The sequence below is a fragment of the Tursiops truncatus genome, chromosome 2 (assembly GCF_011762595.2).
Source record: "Tursiops truncatus isolate mTurTru1 chromosome 2, mTurTru1.mat.Y, whole genome shotgun sequence".
NCBI lineage: Eukaryota > Metazoa > Chordata > Mammalia > Artiodactyla > Delphinidae > Tursiops > Tursiops truncatus.
The window spans coordinates 144,934,368-144,955,640 of NC_047035.1; the positions used below are offsets into that span (position 1 = coordinate 144,934,368).

Below are 21,273 nucleotides of genomic sequence, written 5' to 3' on the forward strand. Positions count from 1 at the left end.
GCTCACAGCAAGCACTCAAAAAATATGTTTTGAATACATGAATGAGTAGTGACTCAAGGATTTTGTCTTTATTAGGATTTGTAATGCCATAACTAAAAGTCATCCGCAGAGGAGTGATGTCTACAAATCAGATTTGGATAAAACCTTGCCCAATATCCAAGAAATACAGGCGGCTTTTGTAAAACTTAAGCAACTGTGTGTTAATGGTAACTTCATTTCTATTTTATATATATGTAAATAATAAATGGGTGATTATATGAGGCATGTCAGGAAAAGTGACATTACTTAAAAATTTAGAAATAGGTATATATTTAAGTAGAGGCTCGTTGAAATATTTGTACAAATTACTATTGTATGAGAATGTCAGGAGCTCTTAGAAAATGAAGTTTAAGCTGCTTTTATTTTTGTAGGAAAAGTGTACCAATTAAGTCACTTTCAGATCATGAAAGGTCTGGTAGGATGCTTCTGTAAAAGTGTCTGCTCAGTAGAACAGCCTACTACCTCACAGACAAACTTACGAAGACCTTAATGTATTCAGTTATATTTTGAGATACGTGACTTGACATGAATTTCAAACAGAGCCATGTTATAATCTGTGCAGCCTCAGAGTTCCCATATGTCTGTTAGAGCAGATGCTTATGGGGTGCTTTCGATGTACCCTGGAGGGATGACTCACTTGAAAGCACCTTTGGTGTGAAGTGTGCACAGAGAGAGCCCCTTGTCACTGGGCGGCAGGACTGGCGCCGGCTTGGAAGGAGAGCTGGGAGGGGGTGTGCTTAAGAAACACAGTGACTGTGTCTTTCAGCCGTCCCATGAGCAGCATGTGGCTGAAGCGTGAGGCGAGGGGCACCTCGAGACAGGCCAGGACAGGCCCCACCAGGAAGCTGCCCCGTTTCCTGCAGGGGTCAGCCACTAAGGACATGAGAACCGGGCGCTGGCAGCAGGGAGGGAGGGAGGGGCAGGCCTACGGTGAGAAGCTGAGGAGGGGGCCGGGGTCACCTAAGCGCTTGCTTAGGGGGCGGAGGCCGGCAGACTCTCCAAGCTTTCCCTGGGAGAGCCACAGGGAAGGAGATGGAGGTCTGGGGAACGCTTTGTTTTGTTTCTTACAGAATTGTGACGTGCCTTCTTAAATGTTTTTATGACTAAATGCAAAGGCGTACACTTTCTTAAAGCCACAGCTTTTAAATGTTAAAAACTGATGTATCACCTAGCTCTCAATTTGATCATGAAAAATAAGCTTAAGAAGCCTGAAAGTGTTATATGCCTGTATATATGTGCGTGTGTATAATTATATATGTATATTAATTACAGAACCATTTGAAGAAACTGAAGAGAAATGGCTGTCTTCACTGGAAAATACACGGTGGTTAGAATATGTAAGGTGTGTACAATTGCTTTCCTTTTCTCTTAACTTATTTTGAAATAATTATCGAGTCACAGGAGGTGCAAAAGTATTACAGAGCCATGCACTCCTCACCAGCCCCCCGGTGGCAACGGCTTACATAAGTAGACTATGGTTATCAAACCGGGAAACCGACAGTAGTACAAACTACAGTTCTTATCCAGTCTCCCCAGTTTATACGTGCTCTCATGTGTGTTTCTGTGCAGTTTTACCGTGCGTAGATTCACGTGACCACCAGCACAGGCAGGATGCAGAGCTGCTCCGTCACCAAGGCTCCCACCCCCAGCCCCAGCATTTCCATCCCCGTCCCCTGGGAACCACTGATCTCTTCCCCGTCTCTATAGTTTGGTGATGTCAAGAATGTTATGTAAATCAACAAAGGTTAATGAATTTCCCTGATATAAAAATCAAACTGTACTCTGTTGATGAATCGTATAAATACTGAAGAAATTCCAAAAGGTTATAGAGAATATAAACATGTATCGTGAAAGATCAGATTTGCTTGACTTCACGTACTTTAAAAAATATATTCGTAGTGGAAATTTGGTTTTTAACAGTGTTTTTCCATTTCTCTTTCCAGGGCATTCCTTAAACATTCAGCAGAACTTGTGTATATGCTGGAAAGCAAGCGTCTGTCTGTAGTCTTACAAGGTAATTCATTACTGACAACACTGGTCCCCCGGCCAGCCATCTTGACTGGAGATCCACACCCAAGTAATTACATGCATCTTAGCCATCTCCTACTTACTGCATGCCACCAGATAGATACACTACAGATCCCGCACATTATTAAACAGTGGCACAAAGACCTCAGACAGAAGAACAGAAAGGAGTCAGACTCTTTGCCCTGTGTTAAATCTGCCTTCCTGTATTATGGCAAGGGTGGGTCACATCCCTCATTGGATCAGACAGAGTGTTAATCTCGGCGGAGCATCCTTTCTCTCTAATCTTGCTGTCTTTCTGATTCATACAAATTTTAGTTGAAATGCCTCTGGCTCATGCTAGATTGTGACTTTAAAGAAACAGTTTGGTATCAAGAAATGGACTGAACTGAGTAGCCAGCAATGTGAATTTTGTCTAGTGTTTGGTAGGAGTACATGGCAAAAAAAAAAAAAAAATCTTTCAGTTAAGCAAAGAATAATTGTATATTAAATAACTTTACAGCTAATAGCATTTTTAAGCTTACGGATAAAGTTTAATAAACCACAAGCTACCTGATTTTATAATATATTCATGCATAGTTCATGAATATGCTGTGCTACTGAAGCTTACAGAAGTATTTTTACCAACTGTCAAATTCAACTGACTTTAACAAAGTAAAGTGACAAGCCTTAGGGGGAAAAGAAGAAGAGTAAGTCACTGTTTCCAGTAATCCTTAGCTCATGCCGGCAGCGCGTATGCAATTCACAGACACATGGAGAGCCAGCCATTGAGAACCCGCACCTCTCACAGCCAGTGGTGTTCTCATCCTGTTCCAAGACGCTACTTAGCACACTTCTTCATGCATTAGTTGCCATGTAAAATACCTCAGAAGAGATACTGAGCCTGCACTTTACTAACACTTTATTTTAGAATGTGTTTTCTAAACAGTTTATTGAGGTATAGTGTACATACTATAAAATGCACCTGTTCTGAATGTGCAATTCAATAATTTTTAGTAAACGGAGTCCAGTTTTAGAAATTTTCCATCACCCCGAAAAGATTCCTTGTGTCCCAACCCCAGGCAACCACTAATCTGCTTTCTGTCTCTCTAGATTTGCTTTTTCTGGAAGTTTCATATAAATGGAATTATGTAGTATGTGGTCTTTTGCCTCTGGCTTCTTTCATTTCACATACATGTTTTTGAAGTTCGTTCACGTAGCATGTCTCAGCAGTTTGCTCCTTTTTATTTCTGAGTAGTGTACCATTGTTGTAAATACCACATTTTATTTATCCATTTACTTGTTGGTGGACATTTGGATTGCTTCCACTTTCTGGCTGTTATGAATTATGCTGCTTTTAACATTCACGTAAAAGTCTTTGTGGGGACATCTGTTTTTCTTTATTTTGGGTAGATACCTAGAAGTAGAACTGTTGAGTTATATGGTACGTTTATGTTCAGCTTTGTAAGAAACTGCCGAAGTGTGTTCTAAAGTGACTGTACCCAATTCCCCTTCCCCTCAGCAGTATGTGAGGGTTTGTTTCTGCACTTCATCGGCTACTGTTAGGAGTGTCGTCATTCTAGTAAGTGTGAAGTGGGAGTTCATTGCAGTTTTTATGTGCATTTCCCTAGTGCATACCATGTGCTGATTGGTCGTTCGAGTATTGACTTTGGTGAAATACCAAATCTTTTGTCTGTTCTTCAGTTAGGTTGTTTTATCATTGAGTTCAAAGAATTCTTTACAATTCTAGATACAGGTTCTTTGTATCTTTGTAAGATTTGCAAACATTTTCTCCTAGTCTGTGGTTTATCTTTTCACTTTCTTGATGACTTTTGAAGCACAAATTTTGAAATTTTGATGAAGTCCAGTTTATCCATTTTTTCTTTTATGAATCATGTCTTTGGTGTTATATGTAAGAACTCTTTGCCTAATTCAAGGTTATGAAGACTTTCTCCCATGTTTTATTCTGTAAACATTTTATAGTTTTAGCTCTTACATTTAGGCCTATGATGCACTTTGAATGAATTTTTGTGTATGATGTGAGGTAAAGGTCTATATTCATTTTTTTTGCATGTGTGTTTATTGCATTGTCCCAGCAGCATTTATTGAAAAGACTGTTCTTTCTCTATTGACATGCCTTGGCAAAGGTCTGCTGACCGGCTCTTTATTTTTGGACTCTCAGTTTTATTCCATTAATCTGTATGTCTGTCCGTACGCCAGTACCACATTATCTTGAGTGCTGTAGCTTTAGAGTATGTTTTGAAATTAGGACATGTAAGTCCTCCAACTTTGTTTTCAAATTGTTTTGCTAATTCTAGGTCCTTTGCATTTCTGTATAACTTGTAGGATCAGCAAAAAATCCTATTGGGATTTTGATAGGAATATGTTGAACCTGTAGATTGGGGAGAATGCCATCTTAACAGTATTCAGTCTGCCAATCCATGAAATGAATATCTCCATTTATTTGGGTTTTCTCTCACGTCATGTCAGCAATGTTTTATAAGTTTTCAGTGTACAACTCTGGCACTTATTTTGTTAAATCTCCCTGTAAGTATTTTCCTTTTGATGCTATTGTGAATACAGTTGTTTTCTTAATTTCATTTTCAAGTTTTTTGTGTACTCCTTGTGATTGTGTATAGAATTCCTGCAACCTTAACTAAACTCATTCATTAGTTCTAGTAGTCGTTTGTGGATTCTTTAGGGTTTTTTTTTACGTACATACACGTGTTGTCTGCAGACACAGTTATTGCTTTTTCCTCTCCAATCTGGATGCCTTTGATTTCTTTTTCCTGCCTAACTTCCCTGTGTAAGCTTCCAGGACAATGTGCAGTAGAAGTGACAAGAGCAAACGTCCTTGTCTTGTTGCCCATCTTAGGAGGAAAGCATCCAGGCTTTCACTAATAAGAATGATGTTAGTTGTAGGTTTTTGTAGATTCCTCTTATCGGGTTGATATTCCCTTCTATTCCTAGTTTGCTAAGAGTTTTTATCCAGAATGAATGTTGGATTTTCATCACACAGATGCTTTTTATTCATCTAATGAGATGATTGTGTTATTTTTGTCCTTTATTTTTTTATTACGGTGTGTTAGATGTTAAACCAACGTTGCATTCTTAGGATAAATTCTTGCATTCCTGAGATAATTTGGCTTGCTTATACTTTGTTGATGACTTTTACATCTAATCATAAGGGATATTATTTGATAGTTTTCTTCTGATTTCTTTGACTGGCTTTGATATCAGAGAATTACTGGCCTCATTAAAAAGGACACCAGCTACAAAAGACGCAAGGGAAATATTTGCCACCATTTTGGATGGTGGTGGACAGTTCCATTACTCTCATTCACCTCTGAGTCACCATATGAAGCTGTCAGTAGAAAGACTGCATGATATTTAATATCCTTGGCACAGAAATAGAATGGGCTCTGGAAAGATTTCTACCACAAATCATGTAAATGTAAAAAGTGTGAGAGATATGCTTCTAATTATCTAGAAAACATTCAAATATAAAAAGCCACCTCCTCATTAAACATTACTTTAGTTGATCTAAGTCTTGATCTAAATCTAAAAGTTTATAATGTTTTAGAGTGGCTGGGCCTGAATAAGATTTCCTAACATGGGTGATTTTGAAGGCCACCCAGGCACAGAACACTGAAGTATATACTTTGCCTCTCCTTCCTTTCTCTCTTAGCATTTTTCTACGTACTAATCATTTTCTTTCCATCTTATTGACAGAGGAGGAGGGAAGAGACTTGAGCTGTATTGTAGCTTCTCTTGTTCAAGTGATGCTGGATCCCTATTTTAGGACAATCACTGGATTTCAGAGTCTGATACAGAAAGAGTGGGTCATGGCAGGATATCCATTCCTGGACAGATGCAACCACTTAAAGAGATCGGAGAAAGAGGTAACAAAACCTTCATGCCTATTATCAGTCCTTCAGTGTGCACAGGATAAAACCTTTCGTTATATGAAGAGATGCTCCATCCGTAAAGAGATGAGGAGACTTTTTAAATATTGCCTTCAGTACATCTTAGCTTCTTGGGCCAAGACTGACTCATGGATTAGAGTCCAAGTTGAGGTACTTATGAAGATTCTCATAACTATATAGATAAAACTCTTTAAAAGTTGCCTGTTGAATTTCTCTAAGTTGAAAACTGCTTGAAGAAATGCTGCATTAACTCTTCTGCAAGCAGACAACAAGCATGTTAGATATTTTGAAAAATCAGCTTTGGAATATCATAGTTTCTTAAAATGGGGCACGTACGTTAAGAATGGCAAGTTGAGGGGGCATCTTTGTAAGAGCTGCGGGGTTGGTGGCTGCATGGGGTCCTAGTGGAGCTGTGACAGGCCCTGCAGGTGTCTTGTGGTCAGGGTGGCTCCCGAGAGCACACTTTGATTCGTGCTGTCTCATGTAAAACAGTCTCTGTCATCTGAGGAAACCTTAACAGTGAATGCTTCACTTCTGAAATGCTAGGACTTGGGGAAGCACTGGGCAGGAGGCAGTAGCTGTCACAGTGGCTGTTGTAAGCTGCTGTACTTGGGGGTGCACCACGTGACCCCGAGGCCACGCCAGCTGTTTTCTGAAACTCCGAGAAGGTTTCCAGACCCTGAGTCTGCAGGGTCCACCAAAGAGTTGTTTCTTGGTCTTGGGGTTTTGTGGTTTTTTGTTTTGTTTTAAACATTCTAAAGAATTGTTTCCAGGATCAGCTGGAACACGTGAAACAAGTATTTCACTGTCCCCCATTCACGTGGCCACACCCTGCCCGTCTGTTGACTTTGCCACTTCAGCTTGGTGGACTTGGTGGGCAGAGGAGGGCTGTGATGATGTGTCTCAGACCAGCCTAGTTTTTAGGTTAGACATGGCCGTCTCATGTGCTCACGTACCCTTCGATCAGCTTCGGAGCCAAGTGCTCAGGCCTCGCTGTTTTCTTATTAATCTCTTCCTTCATATCAGCAAGAGGTTTGGAAATAGATGTGAACACTGAGGGCAGCATTGAGTAATCTTGTTTCAACGTGTGTCCGCCAGGCTCCCGTGTTCCTGCTGTTCCTGGACGCCACGTGGCAGCTGCAGGAGCAGTGCCCAGCGGCTTTCGAGTTCTCCGAGACCTACCTGGCGGTGCTGCACGACAGCACCCGTGTGGCCCTGTTCGGCACCTTCCTCTTCAACTCCCCGCACCAGCGCGTGCAGCAGAGCTCGGTGAGTGGCGCCCGCCGTGGCCAGGGTGAACTGCTTTATTGAGATAGCATTGAAGTACAATCAGCTGTGTGTTTAAACTGTCTTAGCTACCATTTTATGCGGTCATTTCTGAAGGAATTATTTATAGATGGTTAAAAATCCAGGAACTTGAACTTGTTTCATTTTTATCAGTGAGCATTTTATGTATTTCTCTCTGATGTTTATTGTTCATAATAAGCCAACTGAAAGATGTAAATCATTTTAACTGCTGTAAATGTCATGCTTTTGTATTTATATTTTCACATTTGGGCTGTCTGAATGGGTAATGGATATGATCCTGTTTGAGGACATTTGTTTCCTAGGTCAGCAGAATAAAAGTTGTACAAAGCAAATTATTTTTCTTCAAGAGTCCTGTGGAGAAGAATTTGAGAGAGGAAATGTAGGCGTGACGTGAGACTGCGGTTCTCTCAGGGCGCTGCTTACTGGATGTGCTTAGACCCTCATGCCGCGTGGCAGTCACCTTTACGTTAGGACCATTGGTTTCTAGTCCCAATTCCTTGACCGAGAGGAAGAACCATGAGTAAGGAGGGTCTCAAGCCAAACTTGAAACTATCTATAGCTTCTGGTTGCCCCTGGTGGAACCTTCCGGAACCACAAGTTCTGTCTCACCCACATTTGGAGCAATGAGTATAGCCAACAAATGCTGCAGTGACCACTGAGGGAGACAGAAAGGACAGCTCTCGTGGGCCTTCAGGAAGACTTTGGTGGAAGGGGGGCTGCCCTCACAGTGAGCTGTGGGATCCTCAGGCCCGGGTCTGGGAAGGTGCTGAGCCTGGATTCCTCATCCATGAAACTGCTCCATCAAATCAGTAGTAGAGCAGACATTCTGTGAGCTGAAGCATCATGAGGAGCATCCTGAAGAAATGCGTTGTTCAGGATTGGGGGTGTGGATGCATAAGGAGATGGATTTATTCAGGCCGTGGCACCAGGGAGAACTCCATTCACGAGTCATACTCACCAACACACTCATTGCCCAGGGGCCCAGCTCCCCTCTCGGTGCAGGGGTCCACGCGCTCCTCCGTGTGAGGCGCCAGGAATGTCTGTTCTCGGGAAGCGGAGCGTGCTGCTCCAGTGGGGTTGGAGGCGCTTTAGTTCAGACAAGTTCATTTGTATGATGATGAATGACCGTCAGAAGTGAATTTACTATGAGAAAATCTTAGTTTGGCATCTTTTCACAAATGTTCAAATATTTTATTTTGCAGGAATTTGCTATAAGCAAAAATATCCAATTGGGTGATGAAAAGGGTTTAAAATTCCCTTCAGTTTGGGACTGGTCTCTTCAGTTTACAGCAAAGGATCGCACCCTTTTCCACAACCCCTTTTACATTGGAAAGAGCATGCCTTGTGTACAAAACGGTTCTGTGAAGTCTTTTAAACGGACAAAGGTAAGTTACAGAAATGCACTAACGGTAAAAAACCTGGTATTTGCTCACACATAACCAAAAACATCTTTTTCAGAACAGAGTATTAAAAGTCCAGTCACTTCCCCTGACAGCATTGCCAGTGTAGGTTTGGAGGGGTCATTCACTTCCTCACTCAGATGACCCCACCCCGACTTTTCATCTTGTTGTCTGAGGCCCACACAGCCCTGCTCGTCATCTCAAGAGTCAGCAGTTGCCGCCCTGTACCCAGGGCCCTGCTCCTGAAGCCCGTCCGCTCAGCCTGTTCTAGAATCAGCAGGTCTAGCTTTTTTCTGACCAGAAATCTTAGAAACTCACACTTCAGCAAATTATACGCAGACCTTGTTTTACTGCACTTGCTTTATTGCACTTTGCAGATACTGCATTTTTTACAAATTGAAGGTTTGTGCAAACCTGGCGTTGAGTTCGTCCGTCGGTGCCATCTTTGCAGCAGCGTTTGCTCACTTTGTGTCTCTGTGCCACATTTTGGTAATTCTCACAATATTTCAAGTTTTTTCATTATTATTATATTAGTGATGGTGATCTTTGATCAGTGATCTTTGACATTGCTATTGAAAAAAGATAACTCACTGAGGGCTCAGATGATGGTTCACATTTTTTAGCAATAAAGTGCTTAAATTAAGGTATGTACATAGTTTTTTTTAGACATAATGCTATTGCACACTTAATAGATTACAGTATATTGGAAACGTAACTTACATATGCCCTGGGAAACCAGAAACTTCGTGTGACTTGCTTTATTGCGGATACTCGCTTTATTCCGGTGTCTAGAACCGAACCCACTGTATCTCTGAGGTCTGCCTATAATGAAGAGGATATATCTCCCCCCACCGCCATGCAGGCTACAGCCTAGGCAGAATCAAGGCCTAAAAGTGTTAAACTCCAGTGGAGGAGGATTGGAATAAGTATCACCAGGGAAGGAACAAAACATTCTTTAGGTTGAAATTCTACCAGTTTTTCCTAATACCGAGTTTATATTTACCATTACACTTCTACTGTCTTTCTAAAAAGGGAAGCTCCAGGAAAATAATGCTAAAATCTCTCTTCTGTACAGAAAAGCTACAGCTCCACACTAAGAGGAATGCCGAGTTCCTTAAAGAATGGAATCATCAGTGACCAAGAGTTACTTCCCAGGAGAAATTCATTAATATTAAAAGTAAAGCCAGACCCCCCTGAGCAGAGCGACAGCCAGGACAGGGGTGCGGAGCAGTACTTCCGAGAGTGGTTCTCCAAGCCTGCCGACCTGCATGGGGTGATTCTGCCGCTTCTGTCCGGAATGCACATCAAACTGTGGAAACTCTGCTACTTCCGCTGGGTCCCTGAGGCCCAGATCCAGCGCGGGGGCTTCATCACGGCCTTCCACAAGGTCTCCCTGCTGGCAGATGAGGTGGACGTGCTGAGCAGGGCGCTGCGGCAGCCCCAGGGCAGCCCCCCGGAAGCCCCCTGCCCTGAGCTGGTCCAGAGCAGGGTGTACTTCCACGCTGGCGGCCCGCACGACGCCCCGGGGACACCGGACTTCCTCTCCTCCTCGTTCCCCTTTTCCCCAGTGGGCAATCTGTGCAGACGGAGCATTTCAGGGACACCGCTAGGCAAGTTTTTAAGTGGGGCCAAAATATGGTTATCTACTGAGACACTAGCAAATGAAGACTGAGGCGGAGTGGCTTTCTGAACATCCTGAGGGAGTGAGAGACCTTCTCCTCTGAAGTAAAACTGCCGGCCGAGGCGTCTGAAGCTCTAATCGTTCTATACGTAAGAATAACAGTTGAAATTTGCACTAATACTTTAAAACATGTTGAATTATGCTTCCTTCACAATATTTTTAAAAGATAGGCATAACTTTGTTATTTATGTCCTCTTTCTATCATTCTAGGTCTGGCTCATTTTTAGATCATTTGCAGGCAGACATTCCCATGATCTTATTACTGTGGTCAAACTAATCAGGTTTTGTCTGCGACATTTGTTTTGTCTACATCCATTTTTCCAACCACCTCCTAAAGGTTCCCTGATCCTCAGTTGGATTAGCAGCCCAGAGAAGCAGACATCAGGAGAGTTAAGAAATTAGTGTTTAGTGTATTTTCAAGGAGCATCCAGTAAACCCCAGTGGGCGTTAGTAGGTATTTGTGTATTTATCTGGTCACTTTCTATTCTCTCTAGTTGAGCTCACCTGAGAGTTGTGTGTTCTCACACTGTAATTTATTTTAGATCACTTTGGGACCGTAGATCACTGTGTTTTAAAATCATGAGTTTCCTTAGGACTAACTTTAAAATGATATGCACTGTTGACTTTAAAAGCATTTACTATAGATAATTAAATTTAGAAGTGCCTTTGACATTAATATTAAGATATGAAGAACACAGAGTAAAACAATTTGTTTTTTAAATTAGGGTGTCAAAGTCCCACTGCACATTGGAAAGAGGCTGGTCACACTCGGCATTGTACCGACAGCCAGGAGTCCCCAGAGGCACACATCCCTCCGAAAGTCACCGAACACAGTGGGTCTGAGGCAGGGTCCAGGTCGGGGCGGCAGCATCACTGACACCCACCCTCAAAGTAGAGGCCCCGTCACAGTCCAGTGGGGAGCACTCCCGGGGCACTTTCCCTTGGAAGTCAGTGATGAGGTCTTGAGTCAGGTCACCTGAGTGCATAGTGCTTAGGAAGGGAGGACAGGAGCCTAACAACGGACTTCTCTCAAAATACTGCCACTGTAAAACGGTGAGAGCACCCCGCCCCCCCCCAACCCATGACAGGTGTTCAGAGGCACAGACAGAGGTGTGCTCTCATCTCAAATTCCCGTTTTCAGGTTGTGTCACAAGAGCCGAGCCAAAGCTGTGGGCCAGAGCTGGAGCTTACTGTGGCCATGCTGGTCACAGCCTCCCCAACACCCCTGACTTCTGTGTAAAAGATGGATGTTTTCAACGTGGCTGTTTTTAGAGTTTCTGAAACTGCCATCTTAAGCTTTTTAAAAAACGTTTATAGTAAAGTATCTAGTTAGCTTATGTCCTTTTTTAAAACAATTTTTTTCAAAACTGTGTGTTTTACCTTTATATGTAACAAATAGATGTTTCTATTTGAATTATTTGCCTTTTAAAAATGGTTGGATAATGTCTCTGAACTTACAGGGACAGAAGTTCCTATGCAGTCTTAGGAAATCCATTGTGTGGATAAGCCCAGTGTTTTGCCAACTTGTCTAGAAAGTAAGGGCTTTCTTAGTTTATATAAATAGCACTGTTGCCATTAAACATTTTAAAGTCCTTGATTAGAAACCAGCTCCGGTCCCCTGAAAACCCCACAGCATATCCTGCCACTGGAAGTGTAATAATTTTTCTTCCTTTTTCATTAGGCTGCTTTTTTATTATTACAAATTGTTCTAAATTTGTTAGTTTTTTTGGGTTGAGCATTTACTTCTTTATAGCTTTCTTCCCTCTCACATTTATTTTAACCCTTTTAGTAATTTTTTTTGATTAACTTGCAAGTTTAAAAATGATTAGGTACTATTAATACTGTTTTAAAATAGAAAATGTGCATATTTTTGTATGATAATCAAATGTAGTATAGTTTTTTGTTTTATTTTTGCTGAACAGTTGTTATATAATGATTATTGTGCTACAGTTTTATCATGCATAATATGAAAAACAACTATTACAGCCTTGAGTCCTGGCCCCTGCAGAGCTGCCTGGCACCACTCCTGGCACGGAGGACGTGTGGGGACAGAGTCCAAATGTGGTTCTGGACGCGGACACGGAGCCTGTGCTGACAGAGGGCCACACAGGCGTCAGGCAGCTCCGGACTCGCTAGGATCGGACTTAAAGGTGTACCATGTCTTACTGTTTTGTGATGGAAACCAGTTTTAAAACCAAAAATTTCTAACTTTATTTAAGAAAGTATATTAATCTGTGCTAACAGAGGGTGAAAAGTATTCAAGGCGTCCTTCAACAAAATCTGCTTGCTGTAGCAGTAACCTCAAGCAGTTAAAACTTGAGAGAAAATGAAAACCTTTGTGCCTAAAATTGACTATGACTTGGGTTAAAGTAGGATGTGCATGAAGGTGAGAGACCCTGCTTTTCAGCAGTGGTGAATGTGAAGGAAGTGTTGACTGCTAATAAAATTTCCACAGGAATCACTGCCTTCGTTGTCAATACGAGTCCCCTGCAAGAACACAGAGCATCAAGAAGCGAGGGTGTTTTCTTCAGCCGTGCTTGTGTGTCGTCCACCCGACGCTCTGCCTGCTGTAAAGCAAGGCAGAGATGGGTAACGTTTCTAACCTCAGTGCACAGCTGGCTGTTGTCACGGCCATGTGGGTGTCCTTCCATTTAACAAATTAAAAAGCTGGGGAGCACCATTTCCTTAAGAAGGTCTTGGAACTAGTCTCTGGGAGCGGGAGCCTGGCCCGCCACGCCTGGGCCTACCGTTCTGATAAACCCCTTCCTGCGTCCACCTTCCCCAGCCCAAGGCTCTTCCAACAGTGACAGGCAGCCCTGTACCTGCACACCTTGGCGATACTGCAGGTCAGTTCCAGAGCCCCACAATAAAGCAAGGATCTCGATAAGGCAAGTCACGTGAATTTGCTGGCTTTCCAGTGCATATAAAAGTTATATTTCCACTATACTGTAGTCTTTTAAATATGCAGTAGCATTATGTCTAAAAAAAGTGTTCTTACCTTGAAGTATTTTAAAATACTGTCCTGCTAAAATATACTAACCACCATCTGAGCCTTCAGCAAGTCATACCGTAACAAATATGATGATGATGAAGAAGTTTAAAATATTGTGAGAATTACCCAAATGTGACCCTAGACCTGGAGTGAGCAAATAATCATAGAACAAGAATTTTAGCAGCCAAATGTGTAAGGGCAGTATAGAAAAACATAGATAAATTAAGGAATCTCCATTTCCAATATACTTTTTAGGAAGACACATTGTGTATGCTCCTTTATAAAAGACACAAAGCTGTGAATCATCTCCTTTTGGGGTGGGGGGTTCCAGCTTTCCTATAAGTCAGATGCATCTAGCTCCTGAAACGGCCACCAAGGTTTTGACCTTTTTAAAAGTTCATTACCTGCTCTATGGAATCAGTGAGTGTCCTGAAGCCAATACCAAGGTTTGTGATACACAGACACTGTACAGTGATGAGTCCTTACACTGCCAGGTTTATTACGACAACAACAAAATTAAATAAGATGTAGTGACACTTGACGCTTCTGACGCTCTCAGATGCTCCCAAGCCCACGGCTCTCAGTTGGGGCCCCTGCTCTTGGCTCCGACTGCAGCCACATGGCAGACCTCCACGTCCGCCCCCAGCCGGTGCAGCTCATCCAGCCAGATCATCTGCTTCTGCGAAAGACGGTCACTGGGGCCCTTCACTTCCACCAGCTGGGAGACAGAAGGGTCATTCAGGTAAGCTACGGTAGTTTCCACTGACAACTATTTAGATGGCGTATCCTCTATGCTGCTGTACTTACATGTGTATAGCAACTAAACATACACATATGATATTCAATGAGAAAGTTTCCTTTTCTGTAGAAACCAGACAGTTCACAGAGAATTAGGAAATCGATTCGTAATACAGCAGTTGAAAAATAGTTTTAAAGCACACACTGCACTGTTACTCTCCTGCGTAACACGCCTCAAACACTGTCAGGTCTGCAATTAAACCCAGACTTCTTGCCATGACCTACAAAACTGTGTAATCTGGCGCCTGCCAACCACACCAAAGGCTTCCTCTCAGTTCGCGAGACAGACAACATCTGCCCAACCAAAGGGTAGACATTCATCACGCTTGCTGTTCCCACCGCCTAGGACACGTCTCCCTGTTCTTCACGTGTCTGACGTCTTCTTCCGTGCTCAGCTTAAATTCATCTCTAAGAAGGGTCCTTCCTATGCACTTCTTCATGGTGTTTATCACAAGATAAAACTGCTCATTACATATCAGCTCCATGAAAGCGTAACTGTGTCAGTTTTGTCCACTGCAGATCACCAAAATTCAAAACAAAGCAATAAAAACTATCCAAAATGAAGTATAGAAAAAAATTTTTTAATGAAGAGAGCATTTCAGCAACCTAAGACTAGTTTAGTTAGAGTCCCCAAAGGGAAGAAGACAGAGAAAAATATTTGAAGAAATAATGGCCAAAAATTTTTCAAATTTGATGGAAACTAAACCCAAAGATCCAAGAAGCTCAGTGAACCCCAAGCACAGAACCATAAAGAACACAACACTAAGAAACATCATAACTAAACTGCATAATCAGTGAAAAAATGAATCTCTTAAAAGCGGCCAGAATTTTTAAAAGCCAGAGGGGAAAGACTACTGATTTCTCGTTGAAAACAATACAAGCTAGACAACAGTGGCCCAATATTTTAAGGTACTGAAAAAAAACTGTCAACAGAATTCTTTGCCCAGAAAAAAATATCTTTCAAAAACAAAGACTTAAAGTCTTAAAATATCAATATATGAAACCTAAATAATTCATTACTAGCAGACCTCCATTTCCAGAAATGTTAAAGGAAGTTCTTCAGTCAAGAAGAGAATGATAGTACATGGAAATCTGGATCTATATAAAGGAATAACAAACATTAGAATTTGTATCTACATGAGTAAACATAAAGACTCAGTCAGCTGTAGAAAGCAAAAATAATGTGCCACAGGGTTTATAACATGTCGAGGTATAATGTATGAACACAGCACAAAGGCTGGGAGAGGAGATATAAAAATATACTGTTGTTATGTGCATAAAAATAGCCTGTTGTTATGTGCATGATAAATGAAGATCCCACGTGCCGTGGAGCAACTAAGCCCGTTCGCCACAACTACTGAGCCTGTGCTCTAGAGCCTGCGAGCCACAACTACTGAGCCCGAGTGCTGCAACTACTGAAGCCTTCACACCTAGAGCCCATGCTCCACAACAAGAGAAGCCACCGCAATAAGAAGCCTGCACACTGCAACAAAGAGTAGCCCCCACTCGCCACAACTAGAGAAAGCCTACACGCAGCAGTGAAGACCCAATGCAGCCAAAAATAAAATAAACTTATAAGTGTATCCTTTAAAAAAAAAATAGATGACAGGTTTAAAGCCAAACATGAATAACATGAAATATAAATGTTCCAAATACCCAATTAAAAGGCAGAGGTTGTCAAATTAGATTAAGAAGTAAGACCCAGGTAAATGCTGCCTACAAGAATATATAAGAAACTCAAATATAAAGAAAAAATATGTTAAATGTAAGAGAACAGAAAAAGTATCACATTAAACTAACCAAAAGAAAGCTGGAGTGGCTATATATCAGTTCAACTTCAGAGCAAAGAACCCAGGAATAAAGGAAGGTCATTTCATAATGATAAAGAGTTCATTTCATCAAGACATGACAACCCTAGGTTTATACATCGAATAATATATGAAGCAAACATTGACATAACTGCAAGGGAGAAAGAACCAAATCCACAATTACAGTCAGAGACGTCATATGACACTGATTCATTAAAGAACAGATTAGTTTCTCAGAAAGGACTTGTACCAGAGGTTTTTTTCATCTCAAAACTCAATAATAAGGAAGCCACCAGCCTGTGATGGGCAGCAGGGTGAGGCAAGGGAGGCATCCAGCCTACGACACGTGAGGAAGTGCTCACTCCTGGAGCTTAGAAAACAGCTCCCAACCATCCTGGCCTCCTGGAGCTCACACCTGCAAAATCTCCACCCTTGAGCGTGGACTTGCTGCTAACAGTGGACAGAGCAAAAGCAATGGAACTTCACTGCCAAGATCAGCTGCTAAGAGACTGACTTCCGTCTTGCTCACACCCTGGCCCTTCTCACTCACCTGCTCGGATGAAATACGCTGCCATCGGGGGAGCTGCCTGCAGAGAGGCCCACATGCCAGCACCGAGGGCACCTCTGCCAACAGCCACCGAACAACCCCAGCCCTCAGTCCAGCAGCCTTCAAGGGATTCGGCCTTGTCAACCACCATGCTAGAAATGCCTAGATTGTGGCATTAAGTTGATCATTAAAGTCACCACCATGACTTTCCATTCTGGCTCAACTGACCTTAACGTGGTGACTTTGGGAGCTCCACACCACCAGGTCAGGGAGGCCCCCTCGGCAGTGTCGGAAGTCCATGGCCAGGCGCCGGCACACACCACTGAGGATGGGGCCCCCCAGGCAGGACACAAGATCCTGGACACGAAACACAGGGACAGTCAGCCCTCCCCTGGGACGGAGATCCTGAAGCCCCCCCAGTGACTGTGAGATGGGGCAGGGACTCCATGTGTCATTCAGCAGAGATGCGTCCAGGAACACCAAGTGCCCTTCTGCTGCTTGTGCTGGGGCTCCAGAGCCAGGGGCTAAAATGCCCCCGGCAAGCTCTGGGGACCACTTCTCCTTGGGTCAGTTACCAAGCTTCTGCCCGGTCGGAAACATCCGGGGAGCAGCTAAGGAAGAGGGAATTTGGGGTAAGCACTCAGGAATGTGACAGTGATGACCCTCAGAGGCCAGCAGTCACAGGACAGGGATGGTGTCCGCCCTCCAGGGGCCACAGGCCAGGCCAAGGGAAGCTGCCAACCAAATGGGCAGAAGGCGTAAGGGAGGCTTGTTCATGCTTGTGATTGTTCCTTCAGTAAGAGGCCTGTGGGCTGGGGTACCACACGTACACACACACATACACGTGCATGTAGGCAAGCGTGTGTGTGTTTTGTTACAGTTGCCAAAAGGACACCTTGCATCAAGGAATCCTGCCTGCAGACCGTCACCTGGGCTTGCTGAAGAGAAGCAAAGCGATCCCAGCTGACAAGGGAGGCCACCCTGCCTTCCTGGGCCTGCCACGCGGCTGCCACCCAGGCCCGCAGGCTCTCCGCGGAGGCACCGTGAATCTGCCGCAGCCGGGTCTCGATGGCCGGTGCTCTGCTGGCGAAGAAGCTGTCCGTGCAGAGGTCCAGCGGGGCCGCCTGTGTGCAGGGAAAATAAGCTCACACTGTGCCTGGGGAGGCCGGAGTCATGAGAAGAGTCAAGATCAAATTTGGGAACTGGCCAATCTGATGAAGTTGACACATTCTTTTTCTCAAAAGACATGTAAAAATTACCTAAGTAATCTGATATAAAAGCAACTTATTACACTGGGTATTTTAGAGTAATAATTTGCAAAAGGAGCTTTTAGGTTAAACTGGTGGAACGCTTAGCCGGCACATGTGACAAAGCATACGAGAGCACCTGGGCCCACCTGGGTGAAGCTGAAGAAACTTAAACTAAAAGTTTCAAACGGAATGATTCCAGTAAAGTAGGCTTAAAGCTTAAAACTTAACATACTTACATTTTAAATTGTATGAATCACATTTTAAAATTAAAAGCTATCCTTATGGTGGAATTAGCACCAGGATCCAAAAGAGGGGCAGGTTTCTGATGGCTGCAGAGGTGGGGCACCCAGGCGGGAGTGACTCACGCGCGTGCAGAAGTGTCTGCTGCCTGAAAACGTGCCATGATTACCTGGTAGGCGTTTCTGAAGGCGTCTGGTATCCCGTCCATGAAGATGACATCCCATAGGAGGAGACCGTACAGCGTGCTGAAGGTGGACCCTTCCCCGTGAATCCCTGAGACAAAGTCACACAGACACAAGAAAAATCCATTTCTTCTGTTTTTTAAAAACCACTACCATATCCTACTGCCTACTCAATTTGAAGAAAATAGCAAATATTTTACATTCAAACGCAAATGCTGTTTTTGTTCCATTCCTAGGTCATTTTTTTACATTATGTTGCTTATATGCAGAAGCCTTGTTTAAAGGCAAAAAAATCTTAGTAATTATGAGAAAATTCAAATGCACATTTTGGAGCTAGAGTGGAAAAACCTAAGGAACACGTTTAAAAATAAAAGCAGATTCCCTCCTCAGGCTCTGGGGGTTCCATTCGGTGGGTTCGGAGGCGGGGGCATCCCCTGAGGGGCTCTGGGGCAGGGGGCCCCTCGGCCTCACTTGGAAAAGCCCTCTGGGAAGGAGTCTGGGCGCCCTGGGAGCCTGTGCCCTCTGACCCCATTCGCCTCCTCCACCCAGTACTCCTCTGCCTCGGCCTGGACACCGTGCCCAGGGTTTCTAAGACTTGGGGTTTTACAGAAAGCTTCCGCGTCAGAGACCACCTAGTCCAGACGCCCCCTTCACCCCACATCCAGACCACACGATGGGGCGGTGACCTCAGAGGCCAGGCCCAGCCCCAGGCCGTGTGAACGGCAGAGCAGGGTCCGCAGGGCCGGAGCCTCCCGGAGAGAGCTGAGCCCCACATGGCCCCTCAGCACACCTGACGCCTGCGCCCCCTGAACAGGCTGTGGCATCTCTCCGGCCAGTGGGCCCCAGGCATCGCACATGAGGTCAGAGGCAGCACAGGTCCCATCAAGGCCCGCTGGAGGCAGCCCTGGCCCAGGCTGCGCTGTGCGCCCCCTCAGCTGGCCCCTGCCCCGCAGGCCGTCCTCCGCTATCCACTCGGGCCGCCAGCTGAAGCCTCGCCCTGGAGCCCTGCACCCTGCCGGGCCCGAGGGAGGCAAGCCTGGCTTTCCACCCTGGACAGCAGCATCCCTGAACCCTGAGCCGTCGGCGAGCGTTGGTGCTGTTAAGTCCAATCATTTGAGGAGATCCTTCTGAGGAACTCTGAAAGAAACTTCCCCAGAGGGTCTGAGGTCGCCCTCACACCAAACCTTCTCCAGAGGAAAGACCCACAGCAGGGTTCTGCTCAGGTTCACTGCATCAATCTTAATAAAGGAAAAAAATATTTTATAAAAAAATTGATATTCCAGAATCGGAACTGTCCGTCTGTCTTTCAAGCTCATGGCTAAACTGAAAGCATTCGCTGCGTGCGGCTCACAGCCGGCAGCCGCCTGCCCAGGGCCTGCTCCTCCTCCCTTGACGCCGGGTTACAGGGCTCCCGCCACGCCGCGGGGACCGATCCTGCATTCTGTTCTTTTATTCCTAACCCTCCGGGTCTCCTGTATCTCTGTCCTGACTGGCGTGTGCACTTCGTCCTCAGTAGCATCACCTTCCCGGTAAGTGATACAGACATCACACAGGTTCATCTTAACCATCACCTTGGACATGCAGCAGAGAGAGGCCCGTGTGTTACGAGGTCCCCTCCTGCGGGGTCGTTTTGTGTCCTCACTCATCTGAATGATCACATCACACGCCAGTGAAATGATGTCCTGATTTTCACATACGTGAAGACACCTGAGTGTTCTTCAACCTAGTGACCCTTCAGCACAGACATGGGGGGGCCTGGCCTGGACATGTGGACCGAACCCGTGGGCCCCCTGGGAGTAACCACAGGAGCCAAGGTCTGGGGTCTGCTTCCAACATTAGGGGGGACGGCGGATGGAGGAGGGCTGGGTGAAGCAGGGGGCGCGGGGAGCTCGGCACACCCCTCTGCTTTCCCATAAAGGCATGTTCCGCAGCTTCCATGACATTAATAACAAGTTATTTTTTAAAAAAGGCTAAAGCCCCTCCTCCCCAGTCCCTCCAAGGTAACCGCCCAGCCGCCGTCGTCGTCGCCCTGACGGGCAGCTGCAGCTTCCTCTGCGGTTCCCTCACGGTTTTTATGTTACTTTTCTATTCAGTACATTCACTAAGGACAGAGACTGACCAGTTCCTTTTACCAATTATAAGGCAAATTCTCACGGTCTTTCCTTTAGTCTGGCCTTAGACAAAGCACTGAATTTGCAGCTCCTTCTCCAAGGCCAAAATGGAAGAAAGCAAAGGGAAGAGGGCTCACGGGGACACACAGAAGCCGAGCCACCTCCAGTGGACGGGAGGGACGAGCAGACGATCTTAACACAGCTCTGTGCTGCTCTCAGGTGAGCAGGCCCGCGGATGACGACCCTGAGGACCCGGCACGGGCCCCACACGCGTGGGCAGGTGGGCGCGGCCCCTCCACTGTGTCTGGACACCGGTGCCTGGGCTGCTGACAGCACACAGGCCGTCACACACGAGTCACCACACGTCTTACTCAGGTGTTTCTCAAATGGCCAGGCCCAGCTCCCGAACGTGGACCCCTTGCCCTTGGCGTCTCCTGGCTGAGACCCGCATGCCAGGGACGTCCCCAGGATGGCCCCGGGGGCTGGGAGGGGGGCTGGGGGCTGCTCCCAGCTCTCAGAGGGGACAAAGGACACACAGGCTTGGGAGGAAGCGAGGGACAGGATCCAGGTCCGGGCCCGTCCTGGCTGGCCTGCCGCATCCCCTCCCCGGCCAGGGAGGCTTATCACCTCCCAGAGGTTCCAGTGCCTCTGCCAGCCGCGGGGTCTCTCCCTCTGGCGCCTTCATCCCCGAGCAGCAGAGACGCCGGGTGCCCTCTCCAGCCCTCCTCCCCTCCCCTCGATGGCCAGTGGGAGTCCTCAGCTCCCAGTTCCTGGAACCAGGCAGAATTAATTCCCACTTGGGCTCTACACAGTTCAGAAAACGGCTTCTGAGTGAAACCCACAAAGTCTGAACAAAGAGGATGCCAAGCAGCCCAGAAAGAAGAGAACCAGGGGCACCTGGTCCTGGTCCCTCTGCACATCTGGCTTGAGACACAGAGAGCATCTCATCCGCGGCTCAAAGAGCAAAGTCCCGCTCACCCCTGAGGG

General features: G+C 45.2%; 2 protein-coding genes across 15 annotated transcripts in view; one reads left to right on the top strand and one right to left on the bottom strand.

The window, feature by feature from the left end:
- MTMR10 (myotubularin related protein 10) overlaps positions 1-20,092 on the top strand; it is a 51,802-nt gene extending 31,710 nt beyond the window's left edge. For 3 of the 4 annotated variants that reach the window (XM_019945788.3, XM_019945787.3, XM_033852263.2), the window contains 7 exons: positions 76-206; positions 1,312-1,381; positions 1,983-2,053; positions 5,776-5,945; positions 7,068-7,238; positions 8,480-8,662; positions 9,753-12,816. In XM_019945788.3, coding sequence (XP_019801347.1) covers positions 76-206; positions 1,312-1,381; positions 1,983-2,053; positions 5,776-5,945; positions 7,068-7,238; positions 8,480-8,662; positions 9,753-10,349 — 1,393 coding nt within the window. In that variant the 3' untranslated portion in view covers positions 10,350-12,816. Of the gene's footprint in view, positions 1-75; positions 207-1,311; positions 1,382-1,982; positions 2,054-5,775; positions 5,946-7,067; positions 7,239-8,479; positions 8,663-9,752 lie in introns of all 4 variants that reach the window. The other variant, XR_002178488.3, reaches the window with a different exon arrangement.
- Positions 13,826-21,273, bottom strand: part of FAN1 (FANCD2 and FANCI associated nuclease 1) — a 28,329-nt gene continuing 20,881 nt past the window's right edge. For 6 of the 11 annotated variants that reach the window (XM_033852256.2, XM_033852259.2, XM_033852258.2 and 3 more), the window contains 4 exons: positions 18,163-18,266; positions 17,433-17,627; positions 16,732-16,860; positions 13,826-14,068 (listed from right to left, as the gene is read on the bottom strand). In XM_033852256.2, coding sequence (XP_033708147.1) covers positions 13,931-14,068; positions 16,732-16,860; positions 17,433-17,627; positions 18,163-18,266 — 566 coding nt within the window. In that variant the 3' untranslated portion in view covers positions 13,826-13,930. Of the gene's footprint in view, positions 14,069-16,731; positions 16,861-16,986; positions 17,115-17,432; positions 17,628-18,161; positions 18,267-21,273 lie in introns of those variants that run through there. The other 5 variants (XM_073801479.1, XM_033852257.2, XM_073801478.1 and 2 more) reach the window with 3 other exon arrangements.